The sequence below is a fragment of the Exophiala spinifera genome (assembly GCF_000836115.1).
Source record: "Exophiala spinifera strain CBS 89968 unplaced genomic scaffold supercont1.3, whole genome shotgun sequence".
In the NCBI taxonomy this organism is placed as follows: Eukaryota; Fungi; Ascomycota; class Eurotiomycetes; order Chaetothyriales; family Herpotrichiellaceae; genus Exophiala; species Exophiala spinifera.
This window is the reverse complement of record NW_015622515.1, coordinates 3,282,935-3,302,995: the sequence shown is the minus strand read 5'-3', so window position 1 is coordinate 3,302,995 and position 20,061 is coordinate 3,282,935. Positions and strand designations below refer to the sequence as shown.

Sequence of the window (20,061 nt, the reverse complement as noted above, 5' to 3'; positions counted from 1 at the left end):
TGATTGAGGGCTGCGAACTTTATTATATAATGACTGTCGAGGGAAATATCCATCAAAGACCCAAAACAGCTTAGTGCAGCCCGATCGGTGGATCTCGCTGTCTCTACGGATCTGAACAATATTTACCTCGCTTACCACAATTGTACTTCACCATTACCACGAAGACAGGACAACCACAATGGAAAGTGGGCAGCCATGTCGCCACATGCTCAAAAGACCATGCTGTCAATTTTTCCTGCTTCCCCGACTTGCCGCGAAGGAAAAAGAAAGAGTTAGGATGATTCGGCTCCGAAAGTCCATCTGAAAACTGAACAGGTGCCTCCACAATGCTCAGCACTCTCACCATCACGAGTCATTGTATCGGCTCTGTCCGACGAAAGCACTTCCTATGTGCCGTTTTGTCTCTAGATGGGGCTCCTAACTTCGTGAGTATTCCAGAACCTATATATCAACGACCGTAAGTACCCCTTCAACCTGCCGAGCCTCGTCGGTGGCCCTCAGCCTAGATTCTTTCCTTTCTCAGTCACATCACAAGGTATTTACTACTTTCAATTCGCCTTGTTCGTCAATGTATCCCTCATGTGTTTGTTCTTGGAGTTTACTCCCTCCACAACCATCTCATGATACTTTCTTGTTTTTACATTTAACTTGTCGTCCGTCCAATTGAGACGACAAGGACACAGCGGAGTGTAACTCCCTGATATTTCATTTGACACACTATGATAACAATCATACCATACTTTACCAAATCGATGTCTTCAACGGGTGGCGCTCCTCAAGATGAGAACTCTACAAGGGATGATAGAAGAAGTTCAAGTTCGTCGAGTCGTCGCCAAAACGTCGTCGAGTTTGTCGACAGCCAGGACCCAAATGTACGGAGCACCATCCAAAGACACACCGCGTACCATTCAGCAGCACAACGCCGAGAGACAAGGTCGAGGCTGCTTCAGCGTGCGAGCCAGACGCGATACTTTGAATGGGGCAGGCGTCCATCTCGCTTGGACACGGACACATCAACGAGCAGCGCAACGAGCTCCCATTCGATATCTCCAGCACCGTCTCTACCTGAGCGGCTGGACCTGTCGAGCGTTTCGTCCAACAATTTCGAGTCCGACATGAGCCAGGCAAGGGCTTCGGCCTCACGAAGCGATTCCCTCACAACCCAGGAGCAACCTTCTCCGGATGATTCTATATTACAATCCTGTCCGTATGAGCCATTTATAGGAATAGGGCCCAAGCCACTGACTGTAAATCTAGTTTCTGCAAACTTTTGTCCGCATTGTCGCGACCGAGGGGTGTTGGACACGACGATCAGGTACATGCGTGAGCATGAAGCATCTCGAAATCTGCTGCTAGCATATGCCTATGCTGCTCGGTGGAGAGTGAACTCGAGTCCGGAAACGGTTCAAGATCAAGTCGATGCACAGACACATTTTGGACGAGGAACGAATCTACTATGGAATCGGCTCCGGGCAGCGGACAATGCAAGCTCAGACGCAAATATCCAAGCGGTGCTTCTTTTGCTGGTCTACACGGCTGACTTTGGCCAGCAGAGTGAGCTGCATTTCCATGCAAGGGCTCTGCAGACGATGATTGAGCAAAGAGGAGGCATTGAGGCCATGAGCCACAATCCGACACTCCAGTACCAACTACGAATAATCGACCAGTCGAGACAATTCCATCTCACTCTTGCCTGCGAACCATCTTGCCCGAACGCATTGAGGTTTCCTGACGGCTTCCAGGCGTCTCTTTCCTTGAACTCAACGACGAATTGATTGGCGCAGTACTTCTTTGTTTTGGCGGTTGGGTCATTTTTTTCCAATTTCATCGAGCCACAGGTGGCAACGGACGTGGGTTGAAACATTTGGGTCAAACGGTTTGGATGTTACTGTGTTACTGGGGAAGTATCACTATTTCCATGAACCGATTCCCTCCATGGGCACATTAAGGAGGTGAGTCTTTGTTTTGTGTGGGTTGGTTTCCAAGGCCTGGAAAGAGTCAAAAGCTTGGGATATTGAAAAGAGAGCATGAGTGTGCGCGTTATCGCAACAAAGACTCTCTGATATTGGATGACAAGTGTATTACTATACGAGCACCGGAGGACAACGAGACAGAATCAACTGCAGGTTATCGGAGTTCAGGAACATACGCCACCACGGACACATAGAGGGCGAGTTACGGAATACGGAAATACGAGACTCAGATATCGTGACCAGTGCGAGAGTTTCGCCGTACTGGACAGCATGTGATGGCCGATAGCAGCAAGTTAGGCGAGGCATTACCTGTAAATCGCGCTGACGGCCACGAATAATGCAATGTATACCTTACCTCACGATGGCGTTGTTGATGCCATATTTTGCACTTAGAGGTGCCTTTGTGCATGCATTGGGCACCTGTAACAGCGCAATAGTTCCATACCTAGATACGGAACACAGTGGTGCGGGTCACTTCGACCACTGTACTCGTAGGTGTCCCAGGTACCTACAGCCTACAGCTTAGGCGGTCTCTGTAGCCTAGAGGGAGGTAGTGAAGTCACAGCCCCAGAAGCCCTAGCAAGCTTTCCTGCCAACATTTCGTATTTCGCTATTTCGCTTTCCCCCACGGCCTCTGATCTCATTCCTCTCTCCTCGCAGTTGTTCCGTTGCTACCTGACTTTGCTGCACTTTTCACACTCCACTACCTAGACTTGCTGCGGCCTTGTGCGATACATACCACTCTTACAAGCTGTCCATACCTCCTCTTAGCTCCAATTGTCTGGCAAAAAGGACAAGTTGCAACAGTGCTCGGTTGAGGCCTGTATCCCCGGCGATAAGACTTTCGAACCCATCGACAAAATTCCCAGTCGCTCAACTCATTTCTCTTCCCCTCCCTGCCTAGGCGCCTCCCAGCCTTCTCTGCGCACTCCGCGACTCTCCCTTCGCACACCTTAGTCTTTGCGACGTTTACCTCTCATCCCTGAAGTCTCAACAGATCCACGTCATTACCTGCGGAAGCAAAGGAAAAAAAGCACAATACCTTCACAATGTCGGGCGAGGCGTGGTTGTACCTGCTCTCCGTGCTGATAAATGCCGTCAACCTGTTCCTTCAAGTCTTCTTCACTATTATGTATAGCGATTTGGAATGGTCAGTTTCGCGATGCAGGACACCTCTGTACATGCTCGTGTGTGCTGACAGGTGCCAACAGTGACTATATCAACCCTATCGATCTCTGCAACCGCCTCAACACCTACATCATTCCCGAAGCTGCCGTCCATGCATTCCTGACCTTCCTCTTCTTGATCAATGGATACTGGCTGGCGTTGTTGTTGAACCTGCCTCTCCTAGCCTTCAACGCAAAGAAGTAGGTCCAGCTTCAACCTCGGGGGACTGTGACCGGGGCTAACAAAGATATTTCTGTAGGATTCTGGACAATCAACATTTGCTCGACGCCACTGAGATTTTCCGAAAATTGAACGTGCATAAAAAGGTATTTTTCAGACTAAGCGCGGTACTGATTCGAAGCTGACAAAGTTCCAGGAATCATTTATCAAGCTCGGTTTCCATCTCGTCATGTTCTTCTTCTACCTCTACAGCATGATTGTTGCACTCATCAAGGACGAAGGCAATTGACTGGGCGCACAAGGCTCTCGTATTATGGAACGCGGAAGCTATTCTTGACCAGACCGTCAAAAGGTTGGAATCCTGGAACATGAACAGCCGTCTGTGTGGACCCTTGTGAAAGGATCAACACTAATGCATAAGGAGAATTGACACAATTGTCGAGAATAACTATCAAAGGACAAGAATTTACGAGAATAGTTCTGGTGTATCGACATGATCTGAAAAGCCTAAAGATAAGAGTGGGACGTGGCTTTGAATCCTATCCACTACAGTTTTCAGCCACCACGAAGAGAGGATCAAGCGTGCAGAAGGCGCAACGCAGATGAAGAATTGAGAAATGTTTGGTTAGAGTGACCAAATCATTGACGATGGATGGAATATCTGGTGATGACTTGCATTGCTGAGACTAGCAGTTTGTGCTGGGAAGGGGACTTAGTTTTGACACAAACCAATAAATCATGTATCAGGCGTCAGATATTCTTTTGAACTAAGCGATTGTACAGAAACGTTTGAGCGGGTTCATCGGTTTTGATGACTTGTGTAATTCTTTCAAGACTTTTGTGGAAGAGCTCCCTCGTTGCGATTAAAGAAAAGGATTGTCTAAAGGTCAGTAACGGACCCCGGCTGTTTGATCATTTTTGAGCATGAAACCTACAACAACTGCTCTCGGCGGGATGATATCTGACACACAACGTAGTATAGGTACTCATGTTGTCACCGGCGGTCGGTACTGTCACATAGTACGTTGAAGGCTATCTACCCACGTAGGTAAAAAAATAGGTATCTAGCCGTAGGCAGCGAGGAGGGAACTGTGAGGATCGTATCCGTATATACATACGACTTATGTAATCAAACAGGAGCGCGACCTCTTCTCTTTCCGAGACTCACCTCTCGTTCTCTTCTTTTTCAGTTTGTGTACGCTACGGAAAGTAGGACGTTCTACATACGCCAAATGAGACCTTTGTCGACCTTTCGAAGCTCGATCGGGCGTCCGTTGTTATCATTATCGTCACCGTCGCTGTCATTGGCACCACCGTCTTCACCATCTCCGTCGGCATCATCATCACCATTATCGTCATCAACATTATCACGGCCATCCCCACGGTACAGAATGGCTAGTACGTCCGGTACGTCCAGTAAGCCAATGGAGGATACGATCCGGAGAAAGGTGAGTCAGTGAAACCCGGCCCAGTCCAGCACAGCACAGCACAGCACAGCACAGCATAGCGCGAGCCCAGCCCAGCCGAGTCTTCAGATTACATTACATACGTACATACGTACCTGAGGCTGTAATGTACGGTTTGACATGTTGCTTCGTGGTCCCCCTTTTGGATCGAGCGAGAGAGAGAGAGAGAGAGAGAGAGAGAGAGAGAGAGAGAGAGGCGGAGAGTAGCAAGCCACGACGAGAGAGGTGGAAGAAAAAGTTCCTACAACGACGACAACTCATCGGTTGGATTTTCAATTCTTTTCATCATCATATCCCCCTTTTTTTTTACCAAAAGAGCATATATCTCTGTCATGCGCGCTCGTACTGCATCATGTCGAATCGCACAGCTTTGGTTGGGTTTGCCCTTGAGAAATACTCGATCGGTCGAGTCCTACGTTTACTCCTCCGGTACGGGTGAAAACCAAATACTGACACATCGTCGACGGACGTCCGCTGTCCCCATAGGTAACGGAATCACTCAACCCCACGCATCTCGAGATTCGAAACGACTCTCATCTCCATTCTCACCACAAGGCGATGGCGGGGAGTACTTCTAAAGAAACGCATTTCTAGTGAGTGTTTGTTTCTTTTTTTCTTTTGCATCCCCCCCCTCCCCAAAAAGTTCCGCGTCCCAAGTGCGTACCGGGTTCTACCTGGTCACGATCCTGTACACTCTCATTTTCTCTTTCTTACCCGTTCCCAGCGTCGAAATCACTTCGGAAGTCTTCACGTCCAAACCTCAACCGGCGCGCCACCGCATGGTCTACGCCCTTCTCAAGGGCGAGATGGAAGCCCAGGGAGGCATCCACGCCCTTCAATTGCGCACAAAGACTCCCGAGGAAGAAGGACGGATCTCCAACAACACCAGCACCAACACCACACCATCCTGAACCATGGTCGTGACCCACAAGGGCGGCGGCGTCAGTCGGTCAGTCAGTCAGTCAGTCAGTCAATCAATATCGGAACTACTTTCGTCTTCTTCTTCTTTACTCGACACTGCGTCAAAAAAAAAGTCATAGAACAAAGAACAAAGTCCAAAGCCAACAGCTCAACATCTCAACAACTCGGCACCTCGACAGCAACATATGACCAAATCATGCATGGAACATCCCAATTCTTGACGCATTGATATCAATCAGATGGTGGGATTATTCGTTCATGGTTCATCTGATTAACCCCAACACCTTTTAAAACAAACCCTCCAAAACCACTAGCTACTGGCTATCCAACGCGAGAATAGGTACCACTTTGAATGTAATGCATACTATCATCGTGACAACAACGTAGCAATTACCCTGTGGTACAGAGTACGAGTACTCGGGCCCAATTATCAGTTCAACTTTCGGGAAAGATATTGTTTTCACACCAGTTCCCCCCTCAAGGCACTGAATATTCAGTTCGTTCAAGGAACTGGCAATATTAGAGTAATTTGTCTAAGCTGTGCGTTGCTGTACAACTTTCCCATCAAGTCCAAACAACAAAGTAGAGAAAACAGCGCAATGGGACCGCGAAAACAAAAGTACAAACAAAACAGACAAAAAGCTTTGCGCCGGGCTTTTCGCAACATACGAAAACTTCTTGAAACACCTCTGAAGTCTCAGGTCTTCCTACTCTCTCTCTCTCTCTCTCTCTCTCTCTCTCTCTGTGTGTGTGTGTGTGTGTGTGTGTGTGTTTGTGTGCGTGCACTCAAAAGGCACCGAGTGCCAAATGCCTTCAAGGCTCGCCTAGAAAGGACATCTGGAATAAATAATCCTGACCTCTTTGCCAATATCACAGTGCTGCCTATTCACTCTGGAACTACGTTCGAGAACAAACCCCGCGTTGATCCTCGGATAAACAGCATAGTTTTTCGGGGGCAGGATACAAGGTGATTTCTGAATTTCGGATCTGGACAATGTTGCAACTGAATTGGAGTTCCGGTATCCGGCTTGGTCGCCTTTGGACATATACCAAGTATCCTAGTTCTTGGTGACTTCCACAGCGACCACCACCACAATGATAATAATGATAATGATGAGGACTGTGGACAGATTAGTATGGCTTCCAAAAACCAAAGTTACCAATATGGACTCACCAACAATACCCAAGCACATCCACTTCTTTCTCCGGGCAGCACGGGCCTTCTTGACTGCACCATCAAGTTCGTTGTTGGCCTTGGCCACATGTTCTGTGACTTCTTCTCCTCGTTGCTCAATCTGAGTGACGGCAGGTTCTTGTTGCACGACCAGGGTTTCGAGATCTTGGAAGAGCTGAGCAAGCTCGATCATTTGTCGCTCGATCTTCTGAATATCTTCATGACGTTGAGACACATTTCGTGCCACTGTCTGGGCCTCGCCACGACGGTCGCTCTGGATCAAGGCAGAGCTGAAGATTTGTTGATTATTGGGATCCTCTACAGCTTCTCGCACTTCCGCATCCGAGGCGTCTGGCCGGACGATGCGGTATTGTCTGGCCATCTGCTCTTGAGACGATTTCCGGAATTCTCGCTCGACTTGTTGGTATTGGTTGATGGCAGTCTTCAGTCGACGATCCACCTTTCCAACTTGTGGCGCGTTGCGCGGATTCCCCGATTCGGGCTGTTGCTTGATGTTCTTGACCCGGCTCACAAGGCCTCTGTACTTTGTCATGATATTTTCACCAGTTCTATCCACTTCGATACGCAGGGGCGACTGAGCGGACGTGTTCGTATCAGCCAGGTAGCGTGATTGAAGGCCCTTGAGGCGTTGTAGATCAGCCTCGATCTCATCGATGGCTTGGTCAACAGCCCGACATTCATTGAGGATTCGGTTGGGATCGTTTCCGTTCATATTTCGCATCTCTGTGACCTCGGGTGAGCCGGATTTTGGGCAGCCAGCGATTGAGAGATTCTTACCATATCCGCCAGCTCGCTGCTCTTCATCGCCATAGTAGCTACTTCCTTGTGCTTGTGGCTGTGGTCTATCACCCTGCTGGCCATTGTATCCAGGGTTGTCGCTATAACTATCTTGTTGGGCATACGGGTTGCCCGACTGTCCGTAGGGGTTGTAGCTACCGTAGCCTTGACCTTGGTTGTACTGGGAGATATGTTAGCTGGCTAGTCAGGCGACATGCTGCTGTGTTCGCAGAATCTCAATAGACTCGGGTCGGGGCGATCGATAAGGTGACCTCGGACCGCCCAGAGCCTGGAAAAAACATACACTCATGATTGCTAGAGAGAGGAGACAGGCTCAAAAGACCCAGCTGAGTCGTATTGTAGCAAAGCGCAGTGTAGATACTGTGACGGGATGTTGAGCGTAACTGTAGAGCAAGACTATTCAGCGCGTAAGGGGCGACTTGTGATGCTGAGGAAGATGCTGCAACAACAAGAGATGCGGCTGGGGATGAGATGGGTTTGGAGTGACGGAACAACGCAGCGACAAATTGATGGGATGATGAGTATGTCTTTAATGTGAATGATGACAATTCTGGTCAGCTCGACTTCGGAGAGGGAAGAGGAAGTTGCAGCTGGCGGTAGACGACGGTATCCGTAGCGCGACAGGAAAAGGCAAGGTCGAGTTCGAAGAGTCTGGGCGCAGGCAAAGGCGGAATGGCAGAGGATGCTCCGGACTGGTACGGCGAGGTGTAAGTTAAGGATTTTTCGCGGACAGGGCTCAAGGGGACGGGGGGGTGGGTGTCGAGATGCAGTGCACCGGTTAACTTAGTGCCAGATGCCAGTGTCAAAAGCCCCCCGTGTCAGTGGGAGCTTAGGGGAGGCTGTGCTGATGCATGGCTCCTATTGTAGGTGCACCAGCTAAGGTTGCAGCTTATGGTTCTTACAGTCGGTCTTAGCTCTTGATTAGTTCTTAGCTTTCGGTTCTTAGGCAGGGCTAGTGTGGCTAACTGGTGCTCTAACTAGCTGGTGAGGCCCTCCGTCCGCCCCTCGTCATGAGGCCCCGCCATTGCCTAAGGCAATATGCACCCTGGGTGTACATACCCTAGAAGCATGGGTTTATGCAGCCTAGAAATTCATAAGTAGGCAGCCTGGGGAGCGTCAAGTAACGCCCGTGCAAGTCTCCTACCCCCAACCTCGTCCTCTTACCGATTCTCCCCCTCATGCAATCAGTCAGCGCTTACTCCTTTTGTTTGTGCTTTGCGATCTATTCTGCGAGATTGTAATCCATTTGGACGTACTGACTAACTAACTAGTACCCCCGGTGAAGCCTGGAGAGACCATCCACCGCCAATCACTCGTTTGTAATCTCTTTTAGCCGATCAGAACGCGTCTAGCTTAACTGTCTTTGCTACATACAGTAGTTCTCCTGTACCGGGGGTTCTGGCCTCTGGTGGTCACATTGATCTGCGTTTCGAATGGCCCAGCGTTTGCTCCATGTAGGTTTCCGCCTAAAAGGGTACGGACTTCCTGACCATAGGACGTGGTTAGTTGTGCATTGTATTTCTTCGCCACTCGACTCCGCCAGGATCTGTTCATTCCAATACCATTTGTGCTCGCTATAGCATGTGTAAGGGTCGTAATCATCGTGGCGCGTCACGCAACGCCTCTGTCTACGCGATGTTCGAGCACAGGCACCAACATTTCTATGCCATCAGGCCTATCACTTGCTCCAACAGTCAACGCCTCTGCAAAGTTCAAGCAGATATCGTTTGACTGCCCCCAATCGCACGACAGTTTCATGTTCTGTCGCTCCCCACACCTTGACAGAGCCTCGATATGAGACCCACAAAGTGGTCAGGGGCTGACAAGGCTGCGACATTTCCCTCCAGAGCTCGCCGATGGTCCGACACCTCAAGATTTACATCACCTGTTCTGTGTTCACCATCTCTTCGCTTCGTCACCCTCTGCCCATTCGCGTTCCGTGTAGCCTAGTCGGCGCTTCACGTCTTGCACGGTCGCACTGTCTCCGGTGTTTTTTCCTATAATGTCGGAGATCTTGACTGCTGGTCTGCCTCCCGCTTTAGACAGCTTGATGACAATGTTGAGCGGTTTCGACTTGGTGTGTGGATCTGAAAGCAGGCTGAAGTCATTCGTGAAGAACGTCCCTACGCCAAACGAAGGCTTGAAGCCGTATTCTTCTGCCACCTTCTTGTACACCAGGCATTTCTCCACGTCCAGTGAATCCGAAAACACGACACTCTTCCCGCTGATTCCCATAGATTTGTAGAAGCCGCTCGCGAGCTTGACATACTCTCGGGGATCTCCGGAATCTTGTCTTATGCCGGTGAAGACCTCAGCGTAGGTAGGTTGCCCCGAGGAAGAGGTGCCCCCAATTGATTTGTCGAGGGCGCCACCTCTGGACGCTGATGTTTTTTCGGGTATGCGCTTCTTGAACGCTTCAAAGAAATCCGCCGTACCAAACGTGTCTGTCAAGGCAATTCCAAGGACACCTTTTCCGAAGCAGTCGAGCCAGTAACGAAGTCCTTGCTCATTGGCATGTTCATAATCATCCGTGAGCGCGGCTATTCCCATGTACCATTCATGCGCTACCGTCCCCACGGGAGCTATGCCGTGTTTCATGGCAAAATATACGTTGCTCGTGCCTGTTAACTTGCCCGGCCAATCCTTTGCCTTTGACGCCTGCACCAGACCTTTGACCACGAGGTCATGAGTGTGAAAGTCTCTTCGTCTTCGTGAACCAAACTCTGAGAAAAGGCAACCAGCCTCCAGCAACTGTACCCCCTTCTCATACGCCCTCGCCTCTTGTCCTTCATGGCTCCAGTCAGTGTCCACAAATTTGAAATACGCTTCGCTCGTGAGGGCAAGTAATGGTATTTCGTAAAGTATTGTCTCAACCCAAAGCCCCGAAATGGTGATATCCACGTCTCCATAAGTGTCGTCAACTGGGGTAAACTTGACGGAAATCTGTTCCGAAGGCCGCAGCTGGAATGCTTGCAAGAACTCCAGGTACTCCGAGCTTAAGTAGGGACAGTGTTTTCTGAGAAATTCCAACTCTTGCTGTGACAGTCTGATTGCAGCTAGCTTCGCGATCTGCTCTTCTAGCCATGTGAATGCGCGTTTGTTAAGCCGCATGTGACGAGTTCGGTTCGTGAATTTGTATTCGACATCGACGGTAGGAAAGTAATGTAGGACCGCACACTGCATCGTCAGCTTGTACAAGTCAGTATCGAGGAACGAATGAACGCCCTCTGGCAATATTGACGACGCCATTGTGTCTGGGACAAGTCGTAAACGAGATGTGTTTTTAGTGCCTCAAGGAATATATCATCTCTGGCTCAGGCAGCGAAGTCGAGACCGAAGCACTGTCAGCAGCACAAGGTAAAGTGTGAAGAGCGTGACACAAACTAAGCCAAACACATTATTTTTGACTCACGCCTCTATTCCGTGCCTCGTTAATACACGTCGATAAAGTGCCGACAAGCAAAGGATTCGAATGACACAATTCTGCATATGACGCTTTTCCCTTTTGGGTCATAGTGTTCTCGAGTTGCAACTACGAGTACCACGTTGTTGAAGACTCTTAACTCTATCATGCTCTGAACTCAGACCTTTCGCCCTTCGCCCTAGGAATATCATAATATGTGCTGTCTGATATACAGTCAGCCGAGGCGCACTGACGTGCGACTTTATGCGCATGATGTCGACGATGCAGCTGGATATCCAAGTGAGGCCAGCATTATTATGCCCAGTCCTAGTTTGTACTTCCTAGCCCAGGTACCACTCTCCTCTCATGGTTACGTAGATCACTAGCCCGATAAAGCTCTCAAACAGATACCACATGTCGCTCCGCATGACCATTTTTCCCGAAGAAGCAGTACCAGCTGATGAGACTGATGCTGAGGACGCTGTCACCACCACCGTCGTTGTCCGTAGGCTAGATTCCGGGTACATTGATGTGGTCAAGGAAGTCGAGGTGCTACCGCTGAACGTGACAACGTGAGTGGAGTAGATGGTCGACACCTCGACCTCGGTTGAACTGTTCAACTCATTCCCTGGCAATGTTGGTAGCGGAGGACGACTCGTGTAGGTGGACGGAGGGGAGCTCAAATTTCTGAACCGAGTCGAAACCGCGATGCTGGGCAAGTTTGAAGTTTCTACGGAGTCTGCGGTGGGGGTGGCGGCGGCGGTGGCAAAGGAGGAATCAGAAGGACTGGGAGGCACAGGAGTACCGTCTTGACTAACATCTTTATCAGCCGTCAATGTCGGGATCCACTGCAAGAGGAGGAATATCAGCGCACATTTCTTGAAAGTAGGCAAGATGGAAACTTACCTGAGCACTCAAGACACTTGAATCAGGTGTAACTGAAGTTCTTGTTGTTGTCATTGTGCCGTTAAGATTCGCGCTGTCAAATAGTGTGCTGTCTTTGCTTGACAGATTGCAGAAGAGATTGATGGTGTCGTCCACGAGCGACGTCAGGCCACTGGTACCATTGCATCCTTCAGCCTTCGACTCATAAAAGCAACTGCGCAGGGCAAGCTTGAACGCTTTGTGGTCTGGGGAGCTCAAGCCGCAGATGACAGGCAGATAACCATTGGGCCAATACTCTTCCATGGTAGTGGTGCTGCGGTCGAGACATCCCAGCTAATCACGCGTTAGGTTAAACAGACAACAGAGCCAGATTATATGTCATCAGAACGTACAGCGCAGGTTGGGAGATCGGACCATTTTCCATATTGACCAAGAACCGTGAGCGAGGATATCATGAGGGTCAGGGACAGAAGAAACGGTAGCTCCATGTTGATCGCGTCGTTCTTGTCTGTAGCGTTCTGAGAAATGGTAAGACGAAGTGCTTCAGCACAATACAATGAACTCCATGAAAACGAAAAGATTACGGGTTTACAGTCAGTGAAGTCCGGCTCTGTTGATTTATTGAATAGCATGTCGTAAGGGATCAGACCTGGTACTCCGCACGAGCTAGTAAAAGATAGTCGGGCAACCATGACATGAAGATTACAGTGAATATAAAGTCAACACCAATAGTGGATTGTGAAAATGCTCCCTTCCTAAGTACAGCGGCATGCTATACCTTGTCCCAGAGGAAAACCAATTGTGAAGCCGTCGAAACAGGCCCAAGGCTGAAAATTGGTCCATCAGAGCCCCTATGTATCTTTGAACGATACCTAGTCTTGAGCATTCGGCTTCGACACTCGTAATCCATCAGGAACATGGCCAAATCAAGCGTATAGCCCCTTGCCCCACCAAAGACACCTCTCATTAGACGTCTCATCTGGCTCTGGTACGGTGGAATTGGCCTTGATCGCCTGGAGTATAGCGTTCGGTCCATGAACTGGGAAGTACGGTAGGTCTGCACCATTGGGATTTCCAGTCATGGCGAAATTGGTCAGGTAACCCTGAAGCATCTCCGCGATAGGGGCAATTACGGTGGCACTCGACCCTCCGCCGTTGTAATAGGTGTATACAATATCCTGTCCGTGAAAGGCTGGTGGAATCTCGAATTCATAAGCATACGTCTGGTTGTTGAATCCGTTGTTGACGTAGAAAGTATTGCAAACAAAAATCACTTCATTGACCATGAGGAATATGCGGCCCAATGGAGAGGTGTACGACTGACTTCCATCGTAATCAGGAGGATAGAGGTCGTTCAGGACATGGTCAACAGCCTCTTGGGTTATGCCGGGGAACATAGTTTCTAACCAGACCTGAAAGTCGTCCTCGGTGGTCAGCCATGGAGGTGTAAAACCTGCTGATTCAAACGTGTTGTGACCGACCATGACAGAGACGTCCTTGGCAAACCGACCGGTACTCAGTAAAACACCTGGCACATCGGGAACGAAGATCCCATCAACCATGGGCCCATAGGTAAAAGTACCATAGTAGGAACCCCCAATTTGGATGGTATTCGCCAAGATTACTTCATCTGATGACTTCTGGCGAGCTTCTTCCAGGGAGTGGACGCCCAGGATCGATAGGTAGTTGTTGGTTATGTTTTCCATATAGAAGGACGATCGGACTGGGTCGTATCCTGGAGATTGGGATATCGCTCTCTGGAAAGAAACGCCTTTCTCTCCACCATATGCTGTAATTTGATGGACAATCGAGCCACCACCTGCAGACTCACCAAGGAGAGTTATCTTGTTGGGATCGCCGCCGAAAAGATGAATGTTTTGTTTGACCCAGTCAATAGCCAGTCGTTGATCGTATAGACCGGCATTAGATACTCCTCCAGAAGCCTGGAAGGTAGGACCCTGTGTACAGTTGAGCAAGCTGCACGTAAAGAAGTTCGTCTTCCAGAGTACGATTCTTGAAGCTGAAGACGACTTACAGCAAGCCAACCCAAAGCCCCAAGGCGGTAATTAAAGGTGACATACACAATACCCGGCTGACCACCGCTTTGACTAGCTTTGATCAAACCAGAGGGATTGCCCCATTGTTCTTTCGAGCCGAGTGTATAGCCTCCACCGTAGACCCTGCTCTTGTGAGCCATAGTCAAAACCACCGTAGAGGTTTAACTATACCATATGACTACTGGAGCACCGCCTCCAGGTTGCCACCGTCTTTTCAGATGACTTCGGCCTCCGTCGAATACTGCTTTTGGTACAATGACGTCGAGGAAAAGGCAGTCTTCAGTGGCTCGCCCATCCGTTTGAGCTGGAGGGGGGTGTTGCGACCAATACTCTTGCACTTGCTCGTTGAGAGCGTCATAGTCGAAGGTTGACAGATTTCCTCCTAAGATATCTGCCTCGAGTACATTGGCGATAGGAGACCAGTTTGGAATGGCAGAAGGGCAAACTCGCCCGATACTCCCATCCTGGACAACGGGATTTCTTCCAGCAGGAGGCAGTGGTGCTGCAAATCTCAGTGAACCAACCGGAGGTTGAGCATATCTTATATTTGAGAAGTTGTATAGTTGACCCGTTTCCTGGATATCTGGTCAGTATTCCTTGTCCCCAGCAATGAAAGGCCTTGACATACGTTGAAACTAATGGCCTGGTGGATCTCATAACCCAAGTCGACCTTCGGCAGAGTTTTGGTTGCAGTGAAGTTCTGAGCAGACGTGAGAACAGCATACAGCAAGGTAAAGCCAAAGACTGAGGAAAATCGGAAAGGCCCCATGGTGGTAACCTATTTGGTTCACGTCTTAATCCAGAGAGTCCGCGGACAGCAAAATACGCCTTGTGCTCCAGGGTGATTAGTGTTATATAGGACAACAACCGAGACCTGCGCAACAACATCTTCAATCATCTTCAACTCACCCCTTTGTCAAAGCGGTGTAGTCAGGATGGGCGGCATCGATAACTGATCCACACGTATTCATGCAAAACCGTATTTCAGCTCATTTTGGCAGGTAACATGGACAGCTGCCTCGGCATCACAAAATGAGGTGGAGAGATTCCAATTCAGCAGAGGCTGGCGTATGATTTCCTCCAGTCTCCAACAAATCTTCAGTGAAGAGCAAAAACTGGAGCGAGACAAGGATGTCGTAGTCTCCCGTTTGCGGCACGGACGATCCAACTCACGACCTCCCTGGACTATCACAGCACGTAGGGTGATGGTGGCTGGTGTCGGTCCAGGGAGGCTTGTAAGGATGCTTGCATCGTTGGCGGATAGAATCCGGCTTGGAAGGCCGACAATGGCCCTTTTGAGCGTGATTTTTGTGCTCGAAGTCCGAGGTCCTACGGACAGATCAGTGGATTAATTAAAGTAGAGAGCACTAGTGGGCCTAAAGGAGAAGTTCGCTGAGGCACGACGTTGCAATAACGGATTTGACCCATGGGGAAGGCAAAACGCTGGGAAATGAAGGAGTGCGGAGAGCGTCTCGCGTACGATCTCGGATTATTCTTGGGCCGACCGGTAAGTCTTGGCAACTCCCGGCTTCTCAAGGTCTCATGAGTCCCTGTATCTCTATCATAGTCATCTGTACCCTTCCTGGTGCACACGGTGACAACAGCCAAACCACACAATACGACTTGACAAGGACGACAGGCGCAACTCCAGTCAAAAGTCTGCAGGCATTCGCTGCTTATTTCATTTCGCTAACAATACGCTAATAATACAGTATCCGTGTGCTCCTTCGCTTTTCGCATTCCCCAACGCCTGATCTAGGATAACGTGTCTGGTTCATACCGATCCTCCAAAACAGGAATCGGGCTCGCCATCAGATAACTTGCAATCTCCCGGAGTATTGGTGATTGGCCAATGTTCACTTAGGGATGTTTTCCACCCCAGACCTTATCTGGACACGCCTTTCCCTTGCTTTCGGGAACGAAGATTGCAACGAAAACGGCAAAGAAACCGGATATCCCCACAAACACCCACCACACTCGTCCTTCGGGCATGGCCGCATTCAATATGGGAAAGAACTGCGCGACCATAAAGGTTGAGAGCCAGTTGCCTGCAAGTGCCACGCTCGACACTGCACCCACAGCTTCAGGCCCTACCAGCTCACTAGCCAGGAGGAAGGGAACTGGACCGAGGCCAATGCCGAAGCTGCATACAATGAGGCCAATGCCAACAATGGTGAGATATTGAATGTCTTTCTCTAGCCCAATGGCTAGCATGATTGAAGCAGCGCCCATGCCTGAGATGGACAGCAGGAGACATGCCTTGCGACCAATCTTGTCTGGCAGGGGAGAGGACAACAAGCCGACGAGAACGTTGATTGCCGACACGACGACTGTGACCAAAGCTGCACGGGTCGGCATGATCGGTCCAAGAATTGCAACACTGTACATCACCACAGCATTGATCCCGCAAAGTTGTTGAGCAATCATGGTGCCCGTCACGGCAACCACTGCTCGACGATATGCGTAGACTCGAACGACATCAATGACCGATTTCCCTGCTTTCTCTTGACTTTCCGGACCACGAGGTGGCCCGAGAAGGCATTCTTCTTCACCCTCTCCAGAGACTTCCCATTCCTCCATTTCTTCCCGTATTTCAGCGTTCTTTCCTCTGATTCGTTGAAGGGTTCCTCTTGCCATGCGAGGTCGATGGTTGGCCGCAAGCCACTTTGGACTTTCGGGTGCCAACATCAGGCCAATGAAGGCCACTGCGGCAATGAAGCCGGCAGTTGCAAGAATCCAACGCCATTTGGTGTTTTTTGACAAGAAATATCCGAGGAATTGTGCAAGCAGAATACCGGAATTGATCTGAACCTGGGTGAAGGCTCCAAAGAGACCACGCTTGTCTGGAGGGGCGATCTCTGAGATGTAAATCGGACAGACAACTGTAGCCGCACCAGCCCCAAGTCCCGACAACGCACGACCCATGGTGAGTACCCACATCTTGTTTGCGAGCGCTTCTGCTATTGGTCCCATGCCAAGAAAGAAGGTAAGCCATTTTATAGCGAACAAACGGCCAAACTTTGTTGCAATGAAACCGCTAAAGCAAGCTCCAAACAGCCCGCCAATGGTGAAAATGGACTGGACCAGACCCCATTGTCCAGACGTCATAGGTATGCATCGAGATAGGCCGTAAACGCCATAGGTCGGCAACTTGTCAACTTTGCAGGTAATGACAGCCTGAGGTGCGTTGAGCTCTCCCTGATCTCTGTCAGTCGCTGTCCTCAGGAACATATCCACATGCAAAGACTCACCAGATGGAAGCCGAACTGCAACGGGCCGAGAGTGACGACGAAGACGAGGTAGAGGAGGAAGGGAGTTATACGACGTGAGGGAGCCATGTGGCCGTCCGGAGCGAGGACAGCGTAGCCCTTTTGGGACGTCTGCTTGAGGAACGTGTCACCACTGCTGATCATGTTTAGCGAAGCTCGATCTATTCTGGCCACAGAGAGATCGGGGGGAGGGGAGAGGAGTAGTAGCCACAGGACTCCAACACACCTTATATGGACTAGAAGATGCCCCTGAGGAACGGAATTATGATAAGTGACGATAAGTGATGCAGTGACGCAGCGATAAAGCAGTATTATCAACGCGTCATGGTGCAGATGAAGCGTGGACAGGCATCATGATTGTCTGCATTGTTGCTGGCTGGAGATACAAGGAAGCGGCAGCCTCCGATGGGGGAAACGGGGAAGGCGTCCAGAAGAGGGAAAGCGCAGCCTTGGAGTGCATGTGTAGCCGAGCCGCCCAATTTCGCTGGCACTCTGTAATTCGCCATTTCACTTCATCACTTCCATCGTACATGGTCGACGACATATTCGTACGGATAGACCCTGATAGACCCTGTATTCTTTCACAGACTCGTGCCTCAATGACGACGTTCTGTGCTTGCATCTCCCGCTCCATCGAGTTATTCCACGCCCATCAACGATCTCTACCGTCTCCTTTCGCCACTGGTCGAGGCTTCCGCTCGGCCTTCTGAGGCAAAAGATTGCGATAGGTCGTGGCCCCCAGTGAGTTGAAATTGACTCGTGAAGACAGGGCAGGGCCACTATTGCGACCTACGTATTATCGCGTGGGGTGCATCTCAGCCTCTGCGAAACCGGCATTGGCCGCCTGTTCGCGAAGCCATGTTCAACATGTCTAGACCTGGCTCAGGTCTCAGTATAGCGCAGCAATTACGGAAGACGACACAGATGGGAATTGACGGTAGGTGATCAAATTGCAATAATGGTTTCAAGGCTCGACTCGCTTAAAAGCAGATCAGCCTCGACTACCCCGGACTCTGAGTTGCAGTTGGAGGTTTTACTAATCCACGTGGCAGAGAGTTCTCGAGGCCTAGACAAAAAGCAATCAGGTAACAACTACACTTCCAGAGTCAAGGTCAGCCAAAAATACAGCATCATTGGCTTCATTAGTTCCGGCACATATGGACGCGTCTACAAGGCCATGGAGAGGAATCCCCGGAGTGGTACGTCGACTCCAGACGGGGCAGCACCTACCAAGGAGCTGTTCGCCATCAAGAAGTAGGTCAATCGAGCATGTTAAGCTTGCCCATCGCTGACCTCGGTAGATTCAAACCAGAAAAAGAAGGCGACAACGTTCAATATACGGGATTATCACAATCGGCAATTCGTGAAATGTCATTATGTACCGAATTATCGCACCCGAATCTGATACACCTCGCTGAGATAATTCTCGAAGACAAATGTGTTTATATGGTGTTCGAGTATTGCGAACACGACTTGCTGCAAATAATTCACCACCACACTCAGCCAACCCGACGCCCTATCCCGGCGACAATGATCAAGTCCATCCTGTTTCAGTTGCTGAACGGCCTGTACTATCTTCATCAGAATTGGGTCATCCACCGCGACCTGAAACCTGCAAACATTATGGTCACCAGCTCCGGCCATGTCCGGATCGGTGATCTAGGCCTAGCTCGCCTGTTCCACAAGCCCCTGTCATCGCTTTACTCAGGCGACAAAGTGGTTGTGACTATATGGTATCGCAGCCCGGACCTGCTTTTAGGAGCACGACACTATACTCCGGCGATCGATATGTGGGCCGTTGGCTGCATCTTTGCCGAACTCCTGAGCTTGAGGCCGATTTTCAAAGGTGAAGAAACCAAGATGGATAGCAAAAAGACTGTCCCCTTCCAAAGAAATCAGATGGCCAAGATTGTTGAAATCCTGGGAATGCCTCGCCGCGAGCACTGGAAAGGACTTGTAGACATGCCAGAGTATCCACAGCTGCAATCACTTGTTGTTTCCAGAGGAGGAATGCCAGGTAGCTTATATCAATCGTCCCAAGGCAGCATCAATCGCCAAAGTAACGCCGGAAGTGGCCTGGAAAACTGGTATACCAATTGTTTGCGACATGCTAGTTATCCTTCAGACAAGTCCCCAGGCCAGAAAGGATTTCAGCTCCTTTCCGAGCTTTTTGAGTATGATCCAGACAAGCGCTTGACCGCAGAACAGGCATTGCACCACGAATATTTCAGGAGCACTGATGAGGGACCAAACAAAGGCAAAATCTGGGTCAGCAATAACTGTTTTGAAGGACTCAACGAAGTATACCCACACAGACGAGTGAGCACAGAGTCGAACGACATAAACACATCCAGTTTGCCCGGAACGAAGAGAGGAGGCTTGCCAGACGACACGCTCTTGCCAGCTGCGAAGAGGAGATAGCATTACCCCAGTGCAGAAAAGGAAGCGTTTCATCCAAGGCCACCGAGTAATCAGGACCTGAAGGGCATAACATCAAAAGTATGTAACGATCAAAAATACTTAAGGGCTCCTGTTGCAATCGCTGGAAAGCGCCGACGCGAGGCTACCCAAGGAAGCGAAGCCGCCCAAAGAAGAAGCAAACGAGTCCTTCGCTCGACAAGATGATCATTCTGGGCTCTTGAGCGCGCTATCCTAGGGCAGGGTATCGCAGGGGGAAGAGGCGCTGCGGCCATTCGATGACCAGAGCAGGCAACACATCCCAGTACCCCACTCGCCCTGTCGGTAGC

The 20,061-nt window shown here is 49.9% G+C and overlaps 9 protein-coding genes across 9 annotated transcripts; 4 read left to right on the top strand and 5 right to left on the bottom strand.

The window, feature by feature from the left end:
* Nucleotides 1-1,319: 1,319 nt before the first annotated feature.
* Nucleotides 1,320-1,775, top strand: PV08_04942 (uncharacterized protein; the record flags this gene model as incomplete). Its single annotated transcript, XM_016379286.1, has 1 exon — nt 1,320-1,775. One exon carries the CDS (start codon nt 1,320-1,322, stop codon nt 1,773-1,775), a length of 456 nt encoding a protein of 151 aa, XP_016237963.1.
* A 1,247-nt stretch (nt 1,776-3,022) lies between these two features.
* PV08_04941 (uncharacterized protein) lies at nt 3,023-3,609 on the top strand (the record flags this gene model as incomplete). The annotated part of the gene is made up of 4 exons (XM_016379285.1): nt 3,023-3,123; nt 3,185-3,340; nt 3,400-3,466; nt 3,517-3,609. 4 exons carry the CDS (start codon nt 3,023-3,025, stop codon nt 3,607-3,609), a joined length of 417 nt encoding a protein of 138 aa, XP_016237962.1.
* A 1,735-nt stretch (nt 3,610-5,344) lies between these two features.
* PV08_04940 (uncharacterized protein) lies at nt 5,345-5,697 on the top strand (the record flags this gene model as incomplete). The annotated part of the gene is made up of 2 exons (XM_016379284.1): nt 5,345-5,379; nt 5,430-5,697. The coding sequence occupies 2 exons, from the start codon at nt 5,345-5,347 to the stop codon at nt 5,695-5,697; spliced, it is 303 nt and encodes a 100-aa protein (XP_016237961.1).
* Nucleotides 5,698-6,765: 1,068 nt separating this feature from the next.
* Nucleotides 6,766-7,989, bottom strand: PV08_04939 (uncharacterized protein; the record flags this gene model as incomplete). Its single annotated transcript, XM_016379283.1, has 4 exons — nt 6,766-6,827; nt 6,882-7,625; nt 7,680-7,860; nt 7,984-7,989. The coding sequence occupies 4 exons, from the start codon at nt 7,987-7,989 to the stop codon at nt 6,766-6,768; spliced, it is 993 nt and encodes a 330-aa protein (XP_016237960.1).
* Nucleotides 7,990-9,596: 1,607 nt separating this feature from the next.
* Nucleotides 9,597-10,949, bottom strand: PV08_04938 (nicotinate phosphoribosyltransferase; the record flags this gene model as incomplete). The annotated part of the gene is made up of 1 exon (XM_016379282.1): nt 9,597-10,949. One exon carries the CDS (start codon nt 10,947-10,949, stop codon nt 9,597-9,599), a length of 1,353 nt encoding a protein of 450 aa, XP_016237959.1.
* Nucleotides 10,950-11,444: 495 nt separating this feature from the next.
* PV08_04937 (uncharacterized protein) lies at nt 11,445-12,476 on the bottom strand (the record flags this gene model as incomplete). Its single annotated transcript, XM_016379281.1, has 3 exons — nt 11,445-11,951; nt 12,010-12,321; nt 12,381-12,476. The coding sequence occupies 3 exons, from the start codon at nt 12,474-12,476 to the stop codon at nt 11,445-11,447; spliced, it is 915 nt and encodes a 304-aa protein (XP_016237958.1).
* A 438-nt stretch (nt 12,477-12,914) lies between these two features.
* Nucleotides 12,915-14,814, bottom strand: PV08_04936 (uncharacterized protein; the record flags this gene model as incomplete). The annotated part of the gene is made up of 4 exons (XM_016379280.1): nt 12,915-13,946; nt 14,024-14,168; nt 14,217-14,620; nt 14,674-14,814. 4 exons carry the CDS (start codon nt 14,812-14,814, stop codon nt 12,915-12,917), a joined length of 1,722 nt encoding a protein of 573 aa, XP_016237957.1.
* Nucleotides 14,815-15,905: 1,091 nt separating this feature from the next.
* Nucleotides 15,906-17,458, bottom strand: PV08_04935 (uncharacterized protein; the record flags this gene model as incomplete). Its single annotated transcript, XM_016379279.1, has 2 exons — nt 15,906-17,243; nt 17,297-17,458. 2 exons carry the CDS (start codon nt 17,456-17,458, stop codon nt 15,906-15,908), a joined length of 1,500 nt encoding a protein of 499 aa, XP_016237956.1.
* An 814-nt stretch (nt 17,459-18,272) lies between these two features.
* Nucleotides 18,273-19,735, top strand: PV08_04934 (uncharacterized protein; the record flags this gene model as incomplete). The annotated part of the gene is made up of 2 exons (XM_016379278.1): nt 18,273-18,568; nt 18,616-19,735. The coding sequence occupies 2 exons, from the start codon at nt 18,273-18,275 to the stop codon at nt 19,733-19,735; spliced, it is 1,416 nt and encodes a 471-aa protein (XP_016237955.1).
* Between the last annotated feature and the right edge of the window lie 326 nt (nt 19,736-20,061).